Here is a 24,942-nt window from a genome sequence, read left to right on the forward strand (position 1 = left end):
TATATTACTGCCCCCTATGTACAAGAATATAACTACTATAATACTGCTCCCCATGTACAAGAATATAACTACTATAATACTGCCCCCTATGTACAGGAATATAACTACTATAATACTGCCCCCTGTGTACCAGAATATAACTACTATAATACTGCCCCCTATGTACAAGAATATAACTACTATAATACTGCCCCCCATGTACAAGAATATAACTACTATAATGCTGCCCCCTATGTACAGGAATATAACTACTATAATACTGCTCCCCATGTACAAGAATATAACTACTATAATACTGCCCCCTATGTACAGGAATATAACTACTATAATACTACCCCTGTGTACCAGAATATAACTACTATAATACTGCCCCCTATGTACAAGAATATAACTACTATAATACTGCCCCCCATGTACAAGAATATAACTACTATAATGCTGCCCCCTATGTACAGGAATATGACTACTATCATACTGCCCCTATGTACAAGAATATAACTACTATATTACTGCCCCGTATGTACAAGACTATAGCTACTATAATACTGCCCCCTATGTACAAGAATATAACTACTATAATACTGCCCCCTATGTACAGGAATAGAACTACTATAATACGGCTCTCTGTGTACAAGAATATAACTACTATAATACTGCCCCCTATGTACAAGAATATAACTACTATAATACTGCCCCCTATGTACAAGAATATAACTACTATAATACTGTCCCCTATGTACAAGAATATAACTACTATACTACTGCCCCCTATGTACAAGAGTATAACTACTATAATACTACCCCCTATGTACAAAAATATAACTACTATAATACTGCCCTTTATGTACAAGAATATAGCTACTATAATACTGCCCCCTATGTACAAGACTATAACTACTATAATACTGCCCCCTATGTACAGGAATATAACTACTATAATACTGCCCCCTATGTACAAGAATATAGCTACTATAATGCTGCCCCCTATGTACAAGACTATAACTACTATAATACTGCCCCCTATGTACAAGAATATAACTACTATAATACTGCCCCCTATATACAAGAATATAACTGCTATAATACTGCTCCCTGTGTAAAAGAATATAACTGCTATAATACTGCTCCCTATGTACAAGAATATAACTACTATAATACTGCCCCCTATATACAGGAATATAACTACTATAATACTGCCCCCTATATACAGGAATATAACTGCTATAATACTGCCCCCTATGTACAAGACTATAACTACTATAATACTACCCCCTATGTACAAGACTATAGCTACTATAATACTGCTCCTATGTGCAAGAATATAACTACTATAATACTGCCCCCTATGTACAAGAATATAACTACTATAATACTGCCCCCTATTTACAAGAATATAACTACTATAATACTGCCCTCTATGTACAAGAATATAACTACTATAATTCTGTCCCCTATGTACAAGAATATAACTACTATAATACTGTCCCCTATGTACAAGAATATAACTACTATAATACTGCCCTCTATGTACAAGAATATAACTACTATAATACTGCCTCATATGTACAGGAATATAACTACTATAATACTGCCCCCTATGTACAAGAATATAACTACTATAATACTGCCCCCTATGTACAGGAATATAACTACTATAATACTGCCCCCTATGTACAAGAATATAACTACTATAATACTGCCCCCTATGTACAGGAATATAACTACTATAATACTGCCCCCTATGTACAAGAATATAACTACTATAATACTGCCCCCTATGTACAAGAATATAACTACTATAATACTGCCCCCTATGTACATGAATATAACTACTATAATACTGCTCCCTATGTACAGGAATATAACTACTATAATACTGCCCCCTATGTACGGGAATATAACTACTATAATACTGTCCCCTATGTACAAGAATATAACTACTATAATACTGCCCCCTATGTACAGGAATATAACTACTATAATACTGTCCCCTATGTACAAGAATATAACTACTATAATACTGCCCCCTATGTACAAGAATTACTATAATCCCGCCTTATATTAGCAAAGTTGGTATAAGAATTTTTCCTATCTAATGAATCGGTTTATGATCTGGTCACTACTTTTGGATTTACAGAAGAAACTAAAACGACTGCTGAAGTATATGGTATTTCGGGACTACAAATCCAAGGTCTTGAAGAGTATTGAAGAGGAAGATCTAGAAGGTAGGTGACTATATCACGTAAGAGCCACAATCTCGCTGATCTGTGTTTAGGTGATTCCCAGTGACAGGAGATGTATGGTCATTTTCTTGTCTCCCTGTAGTTTGGATAAGAGCAGTATCCTGGGATCCTTCCCGTGATGTTTTCACAATGTGGGAATGATGAGGAGTGTAATTGGTTTCAGCATTGGTAATTTCAGTGCGGTGACAATAGGCAGGGGGGGGATCGGCCTGATCTTTATTGCACAGGACAGCTGTTAATGCATTATTCAGTAAACTCCTCACCCAGTTCTTCTTTCTGCAGAGACAACGTTGACATATGCAGAATGACTTATTCCATGTGTGTGTGTGTGCGGGGTCTGGTGCCAACAGGACGATTCATGGATTGGAATAATTTATTTTATGGTTCTGGGATTAGGCAGTTTTCAGTAGCTGCCGTTGAAATAAAGGAGCCACATAACCCATTGTAAATGTTCCATACACATGATGGGAAAGCACGCTCATGGCTTCTCAGAGGAGGTGAAAGTAATTGAAGTTTTTTATTGAATGCCTCTGACTTCAGGGCAAAACTTACACCAAACCTTTGTTCAAAGACTTCAGAGATATTTAGATGCTCCAGTAACTCGGAGACCATGCAACTCATAAATCTACCGGTAGATCAAAAACCCAAACATATCATAGGTGTAAATTAAGCTGTTGACTAAGGCACATAATGTCTTCCTTACCACTGAAAGAGGTAAGATTTCCATTGGGGGGGTGGGGTATGGCAACCAGGTAGAACAGGTAGATTTTATTAATTAAATTAATTTTAAACTTATTAAAAAAAAGGGCTTTGTATGTGCGTTGTATGTGATTGTCCATTACAAAACAAAATGAGCAATGTCCATATTGTATAGCTTGTTTTCTCCCATTTTATTCTCTAAAGCTACTTGTAAAAAATCTGCCTCAGCAGCAGTTAAGTTAGCAAAAACTAACCTCTTCCTGTACCTGACCTGAGATGAGTCAATTATATCCTGTCCGTATATTCCATGAGGCCTTATGTTCTATAAATATATAATTTTGCAGCAAATCCAATAAAATTGCAACAAGTCAATCCACTAAGCTCCTCATAGTGTCTACATACACAATCTAATAGGCAGCTTTCATCACATGGAGGATCATGGAATAAATAGTAGAAGCCAGCAGTGAAATGGTTACATGAATTGTATAATTTGTGCTGTGTAAACACTAAGCGTTCAAAGTTTCCCTGCTTTGAAGAAGGTAACCTATAAGCAGGAGCTGGGGAGTAGGGACTAGAAAGGAGTGAAGAGTCAATAACATAGCTAGTCACGCAGAGAAAGTTCTGCAAGTTCTAGAGACTAATTGGAAACACAGAAAATCTTGTACCTCACTATTCTGTGTAGGAGACTTTGGACTCACATATGTTCAGCTGCAATGAGAGAAACACCACATGATCTCCTACTCCCCCCAGAGTGAGCAGGTTGCAGAACCTCCTCCTTTTTAGAAGTTGGAGGCTGTACAATTTCTTGTGTAAACAAACTATGGCCTGAATGATCAGTACAGACAGACAGAGGAGACAACTGCTGCAGGGACATGATAGCTGAGAAACTGCAGGCATAGGTAATGAAAGTAATAGGCAAGCTATTGATTTGTGAAAAAGAAAACAATCATCTGAGTGACTTTTTTGAAGAATTTGAAGTAAAATTTTCTGAACAAATAGTCACACATTTTAGAACAAATTTACAATGCAAACCTAGTTGTCATAATTAGAAAATTTTTTATACAGGCAGTCCCCGGGTTACATACAAGATAGGGTCCACAGGTTTGTTTCTAAGTTGAATTTCTATGTAAATCGAAACTGTATATTTTATAATTGTAGATCCAGACCAAAAAATTTTTTTCTCCAGTGATAATTGGAGTTTCAACATTTTTTGCTGATTATCAATAAAACCTCATTACAGACACCTTACAGCTGATCACTGCAGTTTGGGACTATTGTAAAGCATTATGAGAGCTGCACTGCAGGCCACAGGGGGCCTGCAGTATTTAACTATGGGTAGTCTGTAAGTCGGGTGTCCTTAAGTACACAGCACTTCCAAGTCTTTACTACTGGTTTCCACTTGCAACTAAACAAGTAGTTCTCAAACATACATCAAGTACACGACCTCACATAGACTACAACATCCTTCAGTCCATTCTTGATGCCACAACTTAGTTAACGCACCTTCTTCTGTGCCTGACCTCACTGAGCCTGACCCTCCAGAGGTCTACTCATTGCCTGGAGCATTCATCTCGAAATAAGAACATTTACTAAGGGCCCAATTCGCGTTTTCCTGACGTATTACCCGAATATTTCCGATTTGCGCCGATTTCCCCTGAATTGCCCCGGGATTTTGGCGCAAGCGATCGGATTGTGGCGCATCGGCGCTGGCATGCACGCGATGGAAATCGGGGGGCCTGGCCGAATGGGAACCCGACGGATTCGGAAAAACCACCGCATTTAAAACAAAAAATGTGTCGCGGAGCTTGCACTTACCTTCACTAGGAATAGGCCGGTGAACGCGCTCAAGGAACCACCTTAATAAATCCTGGCCGGACCCGAATCCACCGCAGAGAACGCGCCGCTGGATTACGAATGGACCGGGTAAGTAAATCTGCCCCAATGACTTGGGTTGTCCCCACCAACCTCATCTCCTGATATCTCCCCATCACCCACAGTCTTTTGATCCTCATAAGACCTCTTTCTTTTCTATTACTCCTCTTGAGTCCAAGAGGTCTCCTGTGCCTTGACCAACACCTCGGAACGCAGTTCTCCTACCCATTGGTCTTCCTTCGAAGATCTGAAAAACCATCTCTTGGACAAAGCTTAAATTACACTAATTTTGGAGACTACTACTTACTACTATGTGGCATTTTCTATAGTAGCTTCAGTCCTCTTTGTAGTCCTCTCCCGATACATGATTTCCATGTGGAATGTCATGCGCAGCATAAGAGCGCTGTAATAACACACTCACCTTTACTAGACCTACTGTTATACGGTCGTTTTGATGGGAAACATCAGTAGCTTTTCTGGACTCGCCATTTTTCCTTTTCCATCTTCTGCTCTGCACGGAGATTTGAAACACCTGAAATAATAACTTTCAGGAAAGAGAATCGTATTTTTGGAAGACATTATGCAGTAATTAACATAACTTAGAAGGGTTTTAAATATATGTTATTCGCGCAGTTTTGACTATCCTGAAAGGAATGTTCTCGTTTTATTTTTCTGGTTTCTATTTTTTATATTTCTATATAAAATTTTGCCGTGTGCTCCTTAAACGTTTTGAAACGAAGAGGTAAATCCAGCAAATAGATTTAACTAAAATCTTATTTTTTCTTTATCCATCTTAAAACATGAGGTTGTAGCTACACATTTTGAACCAAGACTTAGAACCAAAAGGGGTTTGAATTGTGTAGGTCACGTGTCGCTGTATGCTCATGATTTAAGGTCAATAAAAAAAGAATAAAATTTTATTTACCATATATACTCGATTATAAGCCAGCCCGAGGAAAAGCCAAGGCACTTAATTTTTCCACAAAGTATTGGGAAAACGTATTGACTCGTGTATAAGCCTAGGGTGAGAAATGCATTGGTCCCAGCCTTCCCTTACTTACTAAATGCCCAGCAGCCTACCTCACTTACAAAGTGCCCCATGCATCCCTCCCCCAGTAATGATTTGCCCCATGCACCAGAAGCCCTCACCCCAAGTAATAAAATGCCCTGCAGCAGCCCTTCCCCACTAATGATATGCCCCATGCAGCAGCCCTCCCCCAGTAATGATGTGCCCCATGCAGCAGGCCTCCTCCAGTAATGATTTGCCCCATGCAGCAGCCCCTTTCCAGTAATAATATGCCCCATGCCGCCCTCCCTTAGTAATGATATGCCCCATGCAGCAGCCCTCCCCCAGTAATGATATGCCCCATGCAGCAGCCCTCCCCCAGTGATTATATTCCCCATGCATCCCTCCCCCAATAATGATATGCCCCATGCATCAGCCCTTCCCCAGTAATGATTTGCCCCATGCAGCCCTCCCCACTAATGATATGCCCCATGTAGACCTCCCCCACTAATGATATGCCCCATGCAGCAGCCCACCCCCAGTAATGATATGCCTCATGCAGCAGCCCTCCTCAGTATTGATATGCCCCAGGCAGCAGCCCTCCCCAGAATTATATGCCCCATGCAACAGAAACCTGCACCCTCAAGTAATGAAATGCCCTGCAGTCTCTTTTTGTATTAAAAAGAAAAATTATATACTTACCTTCCTGTGCTCCCAGTGGCTCCTCTTGTGTCTTGTCTTCATGGTTATTAGATCGGGTAGAGAGGCATGGCCATTTTATAGTGTGTGCCGGGCAGAGCGCAAGGACTATCTCTGCACGCCCTGATAAGACTAGAGAGAAGATGAGCTGTAGGGAGCTCCAGGGACAAAAACACATTTTGTCTGGATTTACAATTATAAAATATACATTCTGACATATAAATTCAATTCAAGAACAAACCTAAAGAACCTATCTTGTACGTAACCTGGGGACTGCCTGCACTGATTTTTCAGCTTTATCTTAAAGGAAACTGTGAATTTACTCTGTTTTCTCACATTTTAAATAGGATATGTTTATATTTTCCCATTGCTGTAACTGTGTGAGGGTTTATTTTTTGCAGGACTACTCATATATTTTTTTAACGTGTATTTTTCTATCTTAATTTACTCACTTTTATTCAGCTATTTTTTGGGATGATGAAAAAAATATATGCAATCCTGATTTGCTATTTTAATAGGATACATTTTTGCAGTTCCAGCTTCAAAACGACTTACTGTATGCACTTGAGTATAAGCCGACCCGAGTATAAGCCGAGGCCCCTAATTTTACCACAAAAACCTGGGAAAACCTAGGGACTCTAGTATAAGCCGAGGGTGGGAAATGCATTGCTCACAGCCTCCCCAGTATATAGACTGCTGGACCCTGCCCCATAGTATATAGACTGCTGGACCCTGCCCCCTAGTATATAGCCAGCCTCCTGCCCCAGTATATAGCCAACCCCCTACCCCAGTATATAGCCAGCCCCCCCCCCCTGTCCCAGTATATAGCCAGCAGCGGGGGAAGCCGGAAAGGTGATTTTTGATATATATTTTTACTCGAGTATAAGCCGAGTTTGGGTTTTCAGCACATTTTTTGTGCTGAAAAACTAGGCTTATACTTGAGTATATATGGTATTTTTTTTTTTTATCCCTAGAACCACTTGCCAGAAGTTTTAGCAGTTTTTGACAATGGTAGCGAGGGCTCACCTTTTGTAGGATGAATGTCTTTGTAATGTAATACTAAAACCTTCTCTCAAAAAGTCAGCTCTTTGAGAAACTAGCCCCTTGACCTTACCAGATCTACGAAGATAAAATTTTGGATCCTCTATATAAATGGTGCATGTTGATCATCTTCTTTAAGAAGACCACCCTCTTAGAAGACCTCATGGTCATTTTTTAGATATTTAATAGAAATCTACTGATAAATTATCAGAGTCCCTTTGAGAAGTTGTGTAGTTCTTCGTCCCGGTGATTTCAGGATGTGATGTAACGCACTGTGTGGCCCAGGATGTTTGTTGTTTTCGTGCCCACATTCATTCTGGTTTTTGAATAACAGAAACTATTTTAAGTGCAGCACTTTTCTATGAACTTCATAGAAACCTGCCAAAAAGTGTATTTTTCCATCAAGAAATTAGTCCTGGTTGTGGAAGATGGTGAGCAGAATTTTATTTTTGAAATTGTAGCCAAATGTTTTTATCCCTTATCCACAGGACAGGTGATAAATGCTTGATCGATGGGGCAAGGTCTGATGGCAGCTGCACCAAGCTATTTCACGAGGAGCTGAGGTTGACTATGCATCACGCACCTACAGATACCTCCAGTTCATCCTCTTGACTTGGCTATTGGATCTAGGTCCACCTTGACACCCAACAGTACGATTCTTTATGGACAATCATTAGACTAGGACAGCTAAAGAAGGTCAGATACATCCAGAGACATATATAGATATTACACAAGTCCTGCTCATACCCATATACTGTACTTGCATCTTTCCTCACTATGCTAAAAAAGAATAACCCATAATGTTATATCCCATTTTTTGTGCAGAAAAATTGGCTGCAAGCGCCAATTCAAACAAACGGCAAAAACTAGCCCAGGACTTTCTGAACTCCATCGACCAGACTGGGGAGCTCCTTGCCTTGATGGAGGATGATGAGATTGATGAGGTGAAGCAAGAACGGATGGAGGTACTATTTCCTTTTTTGATTATTTTAACTCAAGGGTAGGAGTCAACATTGACCCCAACTACCTCTTATAGTTTGATGGATGAAGTTCCAACATGTTCTCGATCTACTTTGGAAAGTCTCTTTGCCATCAAAGATGTACAATATCATAGATATCGTAATACACATGATTCCATATCCTACGTTTTAGTACCTCGGATTTCAGTCTGTGGTATATGTATGAAATCGACATGGAAATTCTGCTCGTTCATGTGTTCTTAATGTGGACTAAATAAAGAAGATATTATTTTAAAGGGAATGCACTAGGTGATGCTGGCCATTTTCTTTTTATCTTTTTGGATTTACCTTGCCGTTGTTGGAACCGGCTGGTCTATGCAGTCCGAGGTGAGTAGGTGACAAAATGATGATGTAGGGTAAGGGTTGTTCTTATTTGAATAACAATTTACCAAGCATTTGAATCTTTGACACGCCCCCCCCATGGTTTCTTTTTGACTGCTCTCCTGACTTTATGTAACAGAGCTGTCATTAAAGGGGCTGGAACAAGAAACTTGTATAGGGCTTGGGGGCTACTAACTAACTTTTGTGTTATTTACCTTCATAACTAATTCTCACTCGATGTCCCGATCTTCCTGTGTGGCCCTACAGTCACTGGACTGTGTGGCCCTCACTTACTGGATGAACACGTTATCTTCTTCCCGTCCTTCGTGCACATTCCTGCGTTGCAGGACCTTCTCAGCTAAGTGACACACTGTGCATGCACCCATTGGCGCCCGCTGATCCCATCCAGCTAGGGACACTGTTTCCTGACTAGTATACGACCTAGGACCTGGAAAAGAGGACGGCCGAGCTGGTTTATCACTCGCAGTGTGGACTGGGGGGATTAAATAAATGATGTTAGGCCTGCGTGCAGTATTTAAAAGTTGTAAGGTAAAGCTGGTCAACCCCTTTAAGTGACCCCTTATTAGACCAGGTTCTTTTAAGTTTTGGGTCTAAGTGAAACCTTTCCTAAGCTCCAATTAGAAGTATCACTTAGCTGGGTATTATTTTTTTTAGGCATAAATGAGGAACAATCTGTGATATTGTCGAGTTACCTGATCAAGATCTGTTCTATTTGACTTTATGGTGAATGGTGGAGCAGCCCTATGAGATGGACTTTGCATCTAGCCTGGTGATAACACACATGTGACATTGGAGGATGTATCCTTAAGACTATAAGTATACAGATAACTTTTGAATAGCAAATATACGTACAGTATGTATATATACACACATTTTGGATCAACGAGCTGCCAACTGGTCTAGAGAACTGGAAACCATCTCGAATCTATTACTGGATTTTTTTATAGCCCGGGATGGACTTGACTTTGGACATGGAAAACCTGTATGATCCAGCACATATTTTCAGAACCTGAATAGTATTAATACTGCCTCGTGTTCTGCAGATTCCGATTTGTTTCGCAATTTTGTCTCGAAAGCCAACGTATTTTAGGAACTATGAACCGTCCAGTAAAAGTGCTACAGCCGAGGAATATGTTAAAATCATTAACCATAACTTTTCTTTTACGTATCAATTACCTTGAAAGAGTGTGGTAGCCTTGGTTTTGGACGACTGCAGATACTTTGCGTCCCACCTCACCCCGGGGCCAACAGAACAGATGATAAACACTTACTTCTGACGTCAGCCCGACTTCTACAGGATATGTATTCGTTGTGGTGTGGTTTCACTTACAAAGCCTTGTGCGCTAGCCATGTGTACACGGAGTCATCGCCATCATACCGGGACCGCTGCATTGTTTCCATGTTCTCTTGTAGTTTGTAAAAAGTTGTGGTGATTCAATCAAAACTTATTACGTGGAGACATTCAAGACAAATATTAAAGTGTCTCGACGCTAGGTCAAGAGTAGAGTACCCAGAAATATTCAATTGTTTCCAATATTTTGGGTTGATTTTTAAGTATGTGGCATAAAAATGCCACAAACACCATAAAGTAGGTCTTCGAAATGCTTTAACATATCCAGGTGTTTTCTCGTCACATATGACACATGTGACACATGTACTTCATGTTAGTTGTAAAATGTAAGTACCGTAAATACCCGAGTGTTAGCCAAGTTTTTCAGCACAAAAAATGTGCTGAAAACCCCTAACTCGGCTTATATTCGAGTCTATTAAAAAATGTGTACTCACCTTCCAACGAAGCTTGAAAAATTCTTTATTTTCCAACGTTGAAATACAGATTTGTATTGTCAAATGTATACCTTTATTTGGAACATATGAGAGCTTGTATAACTATTTCAAGGGGGGACACATAGAAAATCATCAATGTTCGTTCATTGTAACGTAAAAATAATATGTTATCTTTATTCTCTGGTTCACTACAATTGGGGCGATACCTTATTTATATAGTTTTTCTAATATTTGCTCAATTCTACTCAGCAAAAACAATATTGGAGAAATTGTATTTTTATTAGTTTAGGCAACTTTTTAGAGTCAAAACTTCTGTATTTTTTCTGTTGAGAGATCTGGTTGAGGGCTTATTTTATGCAAAGAGACTTGTTCATCGTATCATTTTAGGGCACATAACTTTTTTGATTGCTTTTTAGAACACTTTTTTGTGAGGGTAGTTGAATAATTATATATTACAGGAAGTTTTTCGTGTTTTTTTTTTTACGCTGTTCACTTAATATAGCTTTATATTTATTGGACAGATTAATACGGACATGGTGATACCAAATATGTATGTTTTTTGTGTTTTATATATTTTATTTTGTGGTTAAATGTCACTTTGGTGATTAGGGGACATATTAAATTTTTTTTAATGCTAATATTTTTTTTTTTTTACCTGTTTAATTTTTTTTTCACACAGTTTGTTTTTGTCATCCGATCGCTTGTTCAAGCCTTTAAACATTGCAATACAAATGTAATGCATGCTCAGTTAGTTAGAGCTTTGTGCTGCCAGGAGGGGACCGGGGAGCCTCGGGGCACACACCGCACCCCGGGCCACTGCTTTAAAGATTAGCCAAAACTGTTCATAAATTTAGTGCAGCCATTGTGGACTCCAGCAAAACTTAATTCAAAAAGTCGCACTATTATATATACATTAAAATTGTATACAAAAATGGGTAAGAAGCGAAGGTAGTGACTGACACATACTGAAGGTTTCAGGGTTAAGGCTACATTCACACGATGTATGCCCGCCGTACCATAGTAGGGCGGGCATACATCGGTGCCGGGGAGAGTGCCACTCACCCCCCCCCTCTCCATAGAGTAACATAGGGCCCGGCTCTGTATTCCGTCGAAAGATAGGTCATGTCCTATCTTTCTATGGGCTACGGAATGGACGGATCCACACGTGTACGGCGCCGTGAGGCCATTGCGGTGTATGGTGGACGTATAACGTATACGTCCCCCATACGTTCGTGTGAATGTAGCCTTAGGTTGCATTCACAAGACCATATGAAAATGGCCGTATGCTACCTGTACCATACGTTATATTATAGGGGAAGAAGTCGGGAGACTAATTAGTAATGAGTTAATAGACATGAGGGCAGTGGGTGGGCCCAGGCCATAACCTTGTACTGCACTCCAGGGGTGCAGCATAAGACAACTTGATCTGGAGGCTGCTATGGTCTATTTCCTAAGGGATAATGGAGGGTAGGACCCAGAAAAATGTTATCTGGTGTGTTCAAAAATCCAAAACTGGATGAGACTAAATGAAAAACTATAGTTTTATGGTGGTTTCTTTACCTATTTAGCATAGTCCAATATAATCGGGTCTTGGCACATCAGAATTTATAGTAATGGATATTTCATATGTATAATAATAACTGGTACGTGTGTCTGATTATTTGTGATTATAGGTTAGAAGTGTCTTGCAGCCTGTATTTCATCTTCGGCCTTGGCTCTCACAATCTTTGTGCATTTTTATGTATTTTATTACCTTAGCAGCTAATCCTTTAAGTGATTTCCACTGTACTTCCAACACTTGGATGTTGCATTAGTATAAATCTAGTTAATGTGGACTTTAGTGTTCTAATACTTTGCACAATGGCTCATTTAGGAGCCAAAAAAACGCAGACTCTTTAATTAAAGCAGGATATACTTTGTGTGTTTTTGGTGCCAGTCGCCGTTTTTGGTAAAATTTCTTTGCTACTCACTTGGCTGTTTTTGAAGCATTTGTACAGAAGTCAATATAAGGAATGTTTCCGAAACCTCAGCAATGTTGGGTACCGTATCCATTACTGCATGATGTCACAACTGGACAGTTTACATCATCTTTTATGAAGACAAAAAAATTAAAAATCTTCTGGTAATGGAAGATTCACTGCTAATGGAAGATTCCAAGTAAACAAAAATGAGGGTGATAGTTGCCCCGTAATCACCCTCAAAGTGAAACCTGTTCCTTGTGGCTCACTTTTTAGTCAATTTACTTCTCATATTAAAAGTCATGTCCTATACCAATCTCTCTAAGATACTATTTTTTAATTCAATGCACCAAAACAAATCAAATAAATTAGCATAAAAGTGATATGAATGAAGAATGTATTAGCTGATCATTTTGGTTAGGAAGAAAAATGAGCTGAAAAATTCCATAATCTTTCAATAATATTTTAGGGAACCCGGCAGCAGAGTAAACCATTACCAGTTTGTTGTCGAGAAGATCATCCAATCCATATCATGTTTCTTTCATATTGGATATATAAAGTCAGAGAGGTGCAGTCTAGCGCTGAAGTTAAGCTCTCCTGACTCAGAACGTCTCCTCTTCTGTGGTCTGAGGCAGGGAGAGCTTGACTTCAGTGCTAAATTCATGGCCTCTGTTACTTTATATGCAACACCCCCCACTCATGTGCCTATGGGACTGGCAGGGTTAGCCAATGCTGTGTCCATCACTGCCATAGACTTTGAAGGATTAGTAGGATGTATACATGAACACCACCTATTGAAATGACTCTAAAGTAGGGACTTAGTCTAATCTAGGATCCCCCTAGTAGTATCTGCATAGGTGATGAATGTCTGTGGTGGGAGACCTCCTTTAGAGACACCCCACTGCCCAAGACGCTGTCTCTTTGTTCTGCTTTTTGACAGACGCCCAAAGTTTGGATACCCACCATCTGTCACGAGCGACCTCTCCCTAAGGAACAAGCCATCAACGTGAGATTCCCGGAAAACCGCTATAATGTGTTTGTGTAATATCACACAGTGTTCGAAAATTACATTTTGTTTCCAGTATGAAACTCATCCATATTCCGCCTCTTTTGCTTGAGACATCGGATACAAGAGTAGCATGATTAAGCAGGGGGCCTCCTGGAATCTTATTCGTAAATCTTTTAGCCTACGCTTATTACAGGGGTTTGGTCTGCACATCTGATTTTTATAGGGTCTTTATTCATGTGCTGCGCTGATGAGGAGGGTTCTAGCGCTTTGATGCTTTTCTTGTGAAACCACTTTGCTGATGAATGGATGTTCAGCATGAAGCCTGGTAGCTTATAACATCCTTTTCGGCGCTGCGTGCCAGCTGCTAAACATGGCTGATTGAGCATAGTTGGGTTGCGATCCAACGCTACATAGTAATCAGTGTGGCAACACGTTGTATATCAGACATATAATAGTAAATACTCTGTCTATACCCCGGGGGTCTGCACTTTTAAAAAATGAAATTCAGAAATTCCATACATTTTAGGTTTTAAGCTATTAGGAGAAATAATCCATAATGTGTCATTAGTAATATAAATCAAACAAAACGTCTTGGATTTGCTGAAATGATCTTAAATCTAACGTGTTTGTCATGTAAAATACAAGCGGACTGCCGAGGATCTCGGAGGGGAAAACGTCTCATTATTTCAGGGCTTGTGTTTCATTCCCAGATTTATAAACTGTGAAAGATTGCTACATAGAAACAAAAAGACATTTGTACTTTTAGAACTTTGTAATATATTGTTCGAGTCCTCGAAAAAAAAGTAGATTCTTTTTTAAAGAGTTTTGGCATGGTAGCAAAATGTCACCGAGCCGAGGGGAATTTCGGGGAATAAATTAACCAATGCGTCTTTTTGTTGATCTCGGATCGTTTCGGTTTGGATCTTTTGGATATGTTATTATATTATAATGTTACAAAAAAACATAAATAAAGAGAAAACATTGGGGCAGGTCTGTTGGCAGTGCTGGTTTATAAGAGGAGCATTGGAGATATATCGTGTTTCTGCCTCTATCATCTCCAACAGTTTAGAATGTAAATATAGGACTATCCATCTTCTTGTAGACAGTAAAGACTCTCGTGGCGGCTGTAGTAGTAGTCGTTTAAGAAATTTTGTACCTTTTTATTGTTTGAAGTCCTTATTAATCCCAAAATCCCATCTAGATCCTGGGTAGGTACAACACATCCTTTTGGCTTTAAGCCTCAGCATGGGGGGGCCAACAGGACACTTGATCAAAAAGTTTATTATCAAACTTTTGTATAGCAGCAGATTTGCTGTTTTTTTTGAACCTCATGAGTGACTGTTTACCCTTTAAGATCTTAAGGTACCTTAAAATATCATAGTCAACTCTAGACAGCATGGCCGTAATTTATAATTTGAGTACTCACCAATATAGTTCGGATCAGGGGGAATAGCTTCCTTGTTGAAATCATACCTGTACCACTAACGGAGCCGGCCTAAATCTCATATTAGCCCCAGTATTGTAAACCAAACACACGGACATACTGGTGTGTGCCCCCTCTGGCAGGATCTGATCTTTTAGCTTCTTATGCCCTAGTTTTTTTTAAAAAAAAGCCTTTAAAAGTTATGCAAATTTATCTTCATTGATATCTATGGAGCCCAGAGCCCCTAAGGATCATTTGCAAATTTTTTTAAAGCCTTGTTTTTTTGTAAAAATAAGAGCATTGGAAGCCAAAAGAAGAGTGTATCCTGCCAGAGTTGGCACACACAAGCGTGGCCTACAGTCCTTCATCCTGGTGGTTGGAGTCCATTAAGCTCCTCTCACAACCCTCCCAGTATTTCTCCATATCTGTACTATAGAACTCCAATATGCGAGACTCTTTTCTGAACTTTTTGTGGCATAAAATGGCGTCAGATGTGGAATAAAAGTTTATTGATCAAGTCTACAACTTCGGTCTGGGAGTTTGGGCACTTTTTGGCACATTTATTATACCATGGCGCACTTAGCGCTAAGGGTGACTGTGTATAATGTTCCACCTGATTTATCAGGCGGCTCTGACAGGCGGCTTTGTGGCGGTGTGGCATTTCCACACCAGGTCTGGCATCCCATAGAATTGCGCTACAGCCTGCGCCTCAGCCAATTCAATTTGCCACTGGCTGTGCCCCCCTGCACACTCCTCAACATCCACTTGTCGTGTAGGTACTGTAATGGAGGAAATAGGCTCAAGGCCAGGAATTGACCCTATTTCGGTGTTTGTACATCAGATTTCAGATGTAGAAGCTAAATCTGGCCCCCTGACTATCCAAAGTACAAAGACCTTTCACTGCTGGCCATTTGCAGTCATATAATTTATCGTTACCATTAATTCACACTTATTATGTGTATAAATGAGGATTCACTCTATTTACGGTCATTTAGTGACTTGTAATTTTCCATTCCCCCCTACAGTCCTTTGTAGCGGCTGGAGACCTAGCAGCTGTGACTCCCTGCTCCCCCTACCCTCTCCATAGACTACTATATGAAATCTGAGACTTCAATGAGCTTCTGTCCTGCAAAGTTTTTGGGTCCATTTTCCGACCAATTAAGTACAATCATGGTGTCATTGAAGATGCTTCTGTTCTACTAGAAGGAAATAATCCACATGGATAGACTCTGTAGTGTTTACCCCAGAATTTCTTCCATTTGTAAGATAATTGCAGGTTAAGTCGGCGCGCGGCACAACATGCCTGTTATTAGGATAGTTAATTTTCCATGACTAACCTCATAGTGTGACTAAGCAGGGATTTCCCCCAGAATTTGCCATGGACATTATTCCAAGCAATTGGTGAAAGCGTCTGCCTTTCTTGGTGGTCAGAGAAGCCGAGAGCTCTAAAACAGATGCATGGGTTTAATGAGCGCGTCTGGCAGAGCAGGCGCCCTCCACACTCACACACATTCACTTTTTCCTCTCTAGTTAGAACAAAACCTGGATTTTCTGACTTTTACAAATTCTACAAATTGACTAAATATTTAAGTGTATTTTTAGAAAACATGGTTCTCCTGCCTCCTCGCCCCCATCATCCTCTACATGTAATCATGGTGGAAGTTTCGCCTTGAGGAGAGTTATCTAAAACAGATTGAAACAACCAGGTTGCACGATATCTACATATTCAGTAGACTGGTTGTTAGGCAATGTATACCTAGAAACTGGACTGTCAGACATGACTAGAAAATTCTATGTATGGAACCAACTTGGCAACATTTACACCTTGGCAATTCCCATCTGCAGTATTAATCAGATTTCTTTTCACCAGTGGGGTGAACTACTATAATTTTTCTGTGTTTTATTCTGGACTGCAGACCTGCTTATTTATAGTAAAGCATGGTACAAACAAGACAATCCTTAAAGAGAACCTGTCACCAGGGACCTCGTTTTCACTAAAGACAGGTTGCAGAAGCTTATTACACCTGCAGTGCAAATATACCTCTCTGTCTTTTCTAAGCATTTGCAATATAATTGTGTGTTATAACTTACCTTGCACCCTGACAAAATCCTGGGGTAGTCACAGGGGCTGGACTTTGGTTTGGAGGCATTTGAAACAAAAAACACGTGCCTTGTCTGTGTTTCTCACTCCTCAGAGCTTGGCCCCCACCTCTGTGCTCCTGTTCAGCTCCACCTCCTTCTCAGTGATCACAGCCTGGTGAGATGACATCAGTGGGGGAGAGACAAACTGTACAGGAGCACAAATATGGAGGCAGCCTGCAGCTCAGACAAGTCGCATGTTGTTTTTTGACATGCATCCAAACCAAAGCCCAATCCCTGGGACTACACAGAGGATTCTGTCAGGATGCAAGAGTAAGTTATAACACACAATTATACTGTAATGCAAATGCTTAGAAAAGTTAGAAATCCATATGTGCACTGCAGGTGTTATGGGCTTTTACAATCTGTCTTTATTGAAAATGAGGTCCCTGGTGACAGGTTCCCTTTAAATGTCATCTGAGAGAATAGTTTCCAGGGAATCTTTCACCACATTTTTCACAACTGAGTGCCAGGTTCCCATTGCGCCTTATTCACTAATTTCCACTCTTCTTTTAGCTAAAAATTGTTTCCTTCACATCCCCATAAAATCAACTTTGTTATCTTACCTTGCATATAGATTAAGTTGAGGGGGGCATGGCCTCTTTGGGCTAAATCTAGCAGCTCCTCCCCATGTCCTATGTCTCTTCTCAGCAATTAATGTCATGTGACTTGGGTGATCAAAGGACCTTTAACCCCCTACCATTTGCAAACTGCACCCCTTGCATGTAGCTGATCACATGAAATCACAGCATAGAGGCATGGAAAGGAGTAAAAGTCCTAGGAGGCATGCTGTGCTTTCATGTAACCCATGTGCAAGCATGGGTTACAATTTACTAATGGTAGGGGAACCTTTGATGACATCACCTTGATCACATGACATTAAGTGCTGAATGCTGAGAAGAGACATAGGACATGGAGAGGAGCTGCTGGATTTAGTCTGAGGAGGTCATGCCCCCCTCTACTCAATCTATATGCAAGGTAAGAGAAACAATTTCTAGCTAAAAGAAGGGTACTGTAATTATATAAAAATGCAACGCTTGTCATACATGCAATCAGACATTGTTGACCTACCCTAATGGTATCAATTTCTATCTTTTACAAAATCCATTTACCTTTAGGGAACCTGTCATTATGAAGGAGTTTTTTTTATAATCCTTTATTTTATTTTATTTTATCCTACCTAGAATTGTCTGCTGAGATCCGGACTCCTCCACCATCCCTTCTCCTTTCATCCTCGCTCGTCACTACCCCCCCCCCCCCCCCAGCCTCTTTTCTGCTCCTCCAACCCCCACTCCGCTTACATCAGTTCACCACATCAAGAAACTCTCACGCTTGCACCCCAAACACATTGCTCGCCGGTTCTTAGCCAGTGAGGAGGTATGCTCTTATATTGGGGGTCCCCAACTCTATGATCATGGCCTGGGATAAAGTGTTCCACAGCCCAGTTTTGGGCCACATCCTTGCAGTTGGGGACCCTGCTTTGTATTACGAATGGGTACATTATATGATTATTACTTCACAACTAGATTCTACCTGAGAACACACAAATCTTCATCGGTACGCATCATCATGGTGCATTATAAAACTTTATTGTAAACCGATACATTTGGATATTATCAGAATCGCCAAATAAGGCAGCACAATCGTAGAGCTGGAGGCTCCCGGATGATCTGAATCTGAAGCTTCAATGTTTATTGTTCTGCTTGTCTTAAGCTTTTGTCTTAATAACCTTCACTTGACGTGCTCCCGAGATGATGGTTAGCTTCCTGCATAAGAAAAATAGTCCTCTCTTCTTTCATCAAAATCTCAATGCAAGGAGGAGATTTACCCATAAAGCTACACAACAAGTTTCTTAGGCGCCGGAGATCAGTGGGGATCCACATTAATGTCATGGGGACACCCATACGTTTAGAGGCTATGCTAGTGTAGTGAGCATAGTCCATTCACTACTATTTTGTAGTAGATTCCTCCATATACAATTTTGCTTGGGATTCCTAAAATATCATCCCTGGGTAGTAACCCATAATACAGACAAAAAGTAATAAAATGGTGTCTAATATTTGCTTTAACTGGTAAGACAGGATTTCAGAATCCTCTACTGCCAATAGTATTTCGGTGCTTCATAGAGAACCTGACAGGTCGATTTGGGACCTTTAAATCTTTTTGGACCTGTGCTTTATTGTCCCAAATCGATCTGTATAACAGCTGTCTGTGGTCTCAAATTTAAAAAAAAACAAAAAAACCTTTACATTTGCCTAGGTGTGAGTCTCACTTCTGAAGATCTTGGCACAGACTTCTCCTCTCACATTGCATCAATTAAGCCGGGAATAAGCCCCCGGCTTCATTGCACTTGCGGTACACCGGCAGGCGGCAAGATGTCTATTACAAGATGAGTATAAATGTTTGGGGTTTTTTTTTTGTGTGTCCCTGGAGAAGGACCTGTGGGTGGTTTCGTGCACCAAATTGCCCTGACAGGTTCCCTTTAAGGCTCCTTTCCACTGCATGGTACTGAATTACATATAATGAACAGATCATTTCCTAGTACCTACTAGAGGCTACGTGCCAACTGCCGTGGTGCTAGTGTGTCAGGTATCCAGCAGTGGCTGACAATGGATGCCACTAGCTGTGTCAACAGAGGGACAAAAAGGTCATTTCTACAGTGGAAATGTGGCTACATGGTGCCCTACATAGTACTTAGTGCTTTTCAAAACGATTGCAACAAGCCCTCCTTACAAAGTATAGACACTACAGTATTCTATTTATTTTAGGTTCTATATAAAAAAAAATCTTAGATTTCTCAGTTGAACATCGTATGGCATAATTTTTTTTTTTTTATACACGTCTGCTATAGATTCTTCAGAAACAAGAACCCAATCTGGGCACAATACGAGCCACGTTACCATCAGTCACATGGACTTGTTAGTATAATTAGTGCTGTTTAGTCTATGGGTTTAATATTGGCTGAATCGTTCATGTTTTTGTGATTTTTTTTTTTGTTCAACAACCACTTGTTTACTGCTTTGCTTTTCCTCGAAGTATTTTGCTTGTCCTTTTAAGTTGTGAGTAAATCAGCAAGGTCGCCGGTCCTTTTCTTAATCTGTTTTTGTTTGTTTTTGTAAGCATGCCTGGCAATCACATGGCGCTTCTCCTTGCCAAAATTTCCTTTTGTGGTGAGATGGGCCGTGGAGGTGACGATTATAGATAAGCCGTTCTTCACATCGTAGACCTTCACACGAGGAAACTAGATGGAATGTCATTTTGGTTAGAGACAGATCAGAAATAAGTAACAAAAAAAACATAACACAATCTGGAAAACGAAAGGTTTTCTGTATTTTGACTTTGTGTGAATGATTTTGTTACTTTTATTTTTAGAAGTTTTTGTTTTTCACAAAAGTGAAATTGGGACCACGAGTGATGTGTGGATTTTCAAAGTCTCTTTCAAAATTTACCTAAACCTTATCCAAAAATGCTACATCTTATCGTCTCTCACCTGCAGTTACTTGCCCTCTAAATCAACTAATCGGGGCACATTTACTTACGTGATCCCCGAGCTGCGTTGTCCGACAAGGATGAAGTCTGCCGCTATTCACTAAGATCGTGCGCCCGATATCCTGCATGTGTTGCTTCGCCGCTCAGGTCCGCCGGAGTTCACCTTCTTCTTCCCGGTGTATGTGAGTGCGTCTTGCGACACAATTCGAATTTTAAATCCCGCGCTTAGTCCGAATCAGTCGGGTTGTCCGTCGACCCGCCCCCTATTGGTGTTGCATGAAAGTCAGCGCGATTGTGCCAAAATCCGATCGTGTGTGCCAAAAACCCCTGTTAAATGCGCCGCAAAACGGAAATAGTCAGGAAACCCGACAGAACTGCGGTCCGCGGACCCTTAGTAAATGTGCCCCATCAACTTTAGCCAAAGCTCCGAGTATTTCTATGAAGCCCCGACCACCTCCTACTTCTTTAGTCTCCTATTTTTTCTTCTCATCTACCTTTTTCTTTTTTTTAATTAGAGACAGTTTTTACATTGACTTGATCAAGCAAATGTATCCCGTCCTTGAAAGGTTCATTGCCTTTTGCATAGACTTTGAAGGAAATCCGTTTTTTCTCATATCCTGGTGGCATTTACATTCCCAGTTATTGACTTTTTCATCTTTAGCTGACATGTTGTCTTTAGCCTTTGTGTTGGATATTGCCATAGCATCAAGTGATCAAGCCTTGTCAACGTTTGTGTCTCCTCCTCCATTGCTCTTTAAATCTCTTGTGGAGCACTACAACCTCCGACTCTTTAGTTGTCGCGAAACAATCACCCCCAGCGTGGCTATTAGCCTCTCGCCACCCGTGCGTGTTGCAGTTGGTCATTTTACGACAGTTAGAGAGCCACAAGTAGGAAGCCACAGCTCATGGAGGTGGTTACACAGGTTTGTCGTATGCCGAACACCCGATCCTGTCCTCCTGTGACTCTGCTGCCAAACAACGGACAATTATGTTGGAGGAAATTTTAGCTGTTTCTTTTTTTTTTTTCCTCCTTTCCTATAGAGATTACAGCCATTCACTTCTGGCACGGAGCATTTTGCTATTTCCAGTTTATTTTAATTTTAATTCAGGTTTGAATTACTTTCTTGGGATACATTTTTTACCTTAATGTTGTTTTTCTTTAAGTTGGTTTCAGTTCCTTGGTAGCTAAGTGCCCATCGGAATGGAAGAAAAATAAATAGATATTTTGCAAGTGCTTAGATCTGAGTTCTGCTCCGCATTGAGTAGAGCCACCATGAGGCTCGGTGATGTTCTGGAGCTCTTCAAAAGGTCTTGGGGAGCAGCTACTCCAGCTAATTACACCGCTAACGAATTGGATTTCTTCTAAGAGTGACTTGGATGAAGTCTGCTCTCTAGTGGTTACACTGAGGTTGCTATATACAATGATATTACTATAAAGAATACCTTTCACCACGTTTACCTACTCCAGCTTGTTGCCACCTTCCATAGGAGTCCCTCCACTGATTATGTACTGTTATGTACCTGGAATTTTTTTTTCAGACCCCATTGTTCCTGAGTAATCAGTGCTGTTACATTATGCTAATTAGGCTCCCTGGGCGGTCCAGGGTGGGAGCAAAAATCCTGACTCTGCCCACCTGATAGTAGAAAGTCAAAAATTAAAGGTTTGACTGCTCAAGAATGATGATGATTCACTTTAAATGGAACCTGTCAGCAGGGACCTCATTTTCACTAAAGACAGGTTACAGAAGCTCATTACAGCTGCATTGTACAAATGCCTTTCTGCTTTCTCTAAGCATTTGCATTCCAATATAATTGTGTGTTATAACCTTGCATTCAGACAGAATCCTCTGTGTAGTCCCAGGGGTTGGGCTTTGATTTGGATGCATTTCAAAAAACAACACATGACCTGTCTGTGCTTTCACTCCTCAGCTCTCAGCCCCCACCTTTGTGCTCCTGTACAGCTCCTCCCTTCTGCTCCTTCACAGAACTCACAGCCTGGTGATCTGAGATCAGTGGGAAAGGGAGGAGCTGTACAGGAGCTTTCACGCGACAGAAATGGGGGGGGGGCGTTGGCGTCGGAAAACACAACGGATTCGGTATGTAAAAAAAAATTTGACACGCACTTACGTACACCGGGACGAAGAAGGTGAACTCTGGCGGACCTTGGTGCAGCAGCGACACCTGGTGGATATCAGGTGTATGACCTTAGTGGACGCGAATCCATGTCGGACAACGCGCAGCGGGATTACGACAGGACCGAGTAAGTAAATGTGCCCCATTAAGTTTCTAGCTTCATGTGTGGGATTTAAAAAAAAAATAAACACTCAAAATTCACTTTGTACATGGTGGAAGCTCTGATCTTTTATCTGTTTTTGTAGAATTATGTAGAATATCATTTAAAAAATGTTTCTACAAAAATGTATTAGAAATACTGGATGAGTCAAGTCCAGTCCCAAATGTTTGTAGGATTTCTATCCGCTTCTGTAACTCTCTTAGGCTACATTCACACAAATGTATGGGGGACGTATATAAGGCCGATATACGTCCCCCATACACTTATGGGCTCACGGCCCTGTGCGGGAGCGGTACGGTGCAGCACACGTGCGGCACCGTACCGCTCCGTAGCCCGTAGAAAGATGTGACATGTCCTATCTTTCTACGTGATACGGCGCCGTGCGCTGTATATTCCTATGGAGAGGAGCGGGGGGGGGGCTGCGCTCATCCCCTGCTCCTCTCCGCAGCGCCGATGTATGCCCGCCGTACATCGTGTGCATGTAGCCTTACAGAGAGAGATATGCATCCTTACATGATCTGAAGACTACATGTCAGCATTACTTCTACTTCTTACTCCGATTGCTGTATGTGAAGTTTGGAGGGTGGCAAAATCCTAAACAGAGTCAAGTAAACCGTGATATTTGTCATGTGGACGTATTGCAGACCCTCAATTTGTCTACAATTTAAGGATCAATGCCCTGGAGAACATAAAATATTGTTTAATATACTTCAACAACCTCCAGTACCCCTGTCCATCAGCTATTAAAACCCTTAACATCGTGCACGGTAATAGTAGGACACCGTGTCATTAGGACCTTCCGAACTTAACCTTTTTTTTTAACGACTCCACCATGGCTACATAATATTGTATGGTATTGTTGTTTCCATGGCCACAAGCATGAGCCAACTGCCTGAGCAGGTCCAATTTCTGCCCCGAGTTTTTTGGCTTGGGCAGTGTTTTTCTATGGTCACTGGTGCTTGAGCCATACTTTCAATGCCCAAAGGACCAATCTAATAAAATATAAAAATATTTATCCTGTACTGCACTGTAACACAAGAAACATGCTAAACTACACTACAAAAGTTACTGGTGTCAACATACTGTGGGGATTTGGCCCAGTAGAGACCGTGGTAGCGGGGTGCTGTGATGCAGTTCAAGACAGTGACACCAAGGTTTAGTCCAAAACAGGTCTCGCCTGCGTTTATTGCAGCAGCAAAATAAAACAGCCTTTTACACTCAGGCATTAAATAAACAAAAAAATCCTACCCGTCAGGGTGCTAACTATACAGGTGTTCCACTAACTCACCACTATACAAAATCACTTGGCTGCTCCAGGCACAGAGGTCGGGGCTGTGTGCTCTCCAGCCTTCTTTCAGAGAGAGAACGCTCTCAGCTCTGCTAGGCAGCTTTATGCAGGCTGATTAGGCTGTTCCCACCACCTGTGTCCAAGGTGCTGGACACCACAACCTCAGCACTAAGGCCTTGCATAATAGGAAAACCTAGGGGAAACATATCGCCCATCCACAGTTAACCCCTTCAGTGTCTCACAATACCTTATATACTCGAATATAAGCCAAGTTTTTCAGCACTATTTTTGTGCTGAAAAAGCCTCACTCGGCTTATATTCGCGTCACTTTACTCAATGCACAATGTACGTTTGAGCCCGATGTATCGGTCCTGCAAGTTTTGTTAGATGTGTCGGAGCAGCAACCGCTTCATGGGGAAATACCATCACCTGTTCATATGTGGTGTTTTTACATCTTCGAGGGCTTCTCCTGACACAAGGGGGCAGACTTACTTACCAGGACCATTTGTGATCCAGTGGCGCGTTTTCTGCGGTGGATTCGGGTCTTCCGGCGATTCACTAAGGTAGTTCCTCCGACGTCCACCAGGTGTCGCTGCTGCGCTGAAGTTCCCTGAGGCCCGCCGGAATGCCCTTAAAT

At 41.0% G+C, this 24,942-nt stretch overlaps 1 protein-coding gene across 6 annotated transcripts in view; it reads left to right on the plus strand.

The window, feature by feature from the left end:
* The window catches only part of SUPT3H (SPT3 homolog, SAGA and STAGA complex component), a 335,908-nt gene that overhangs the window by 219,724 nt on the left and 91,242 nt on the right, over positions 1-24,942 (plus strand). For all 6 annotated transcript variants that reach the window (XM_072143733.1, XM_072143734.1, XM_072143732.1 and 3 more), the window contains 2 exons: positions 2,138-2,225; positions 8,386-8,525. In XM_072143733.1, the coding sequence (XP_071999834.1) occupies positions 2,138-2,225; positions 8,386-8,525 (228 nt within the window). The remainder of the gene's footprint in view (positions 1-2,137; positions 2,226-8,385; positions 8,526-24,942) is intronic.

Source organism: Engystomops pustulosus, chromosome 3 (genome assembly GCF_040894005.1).
Source record: "Engystomops pustulosus chromosome 3, aEngPut4.maternal, whole genome shotgun sequence".
NCBI lineage: Eukaryota > Metazoa > Chordata > Amphibia > Anura > Leptodactylidae > Engystomops > Engystomops pustulosus.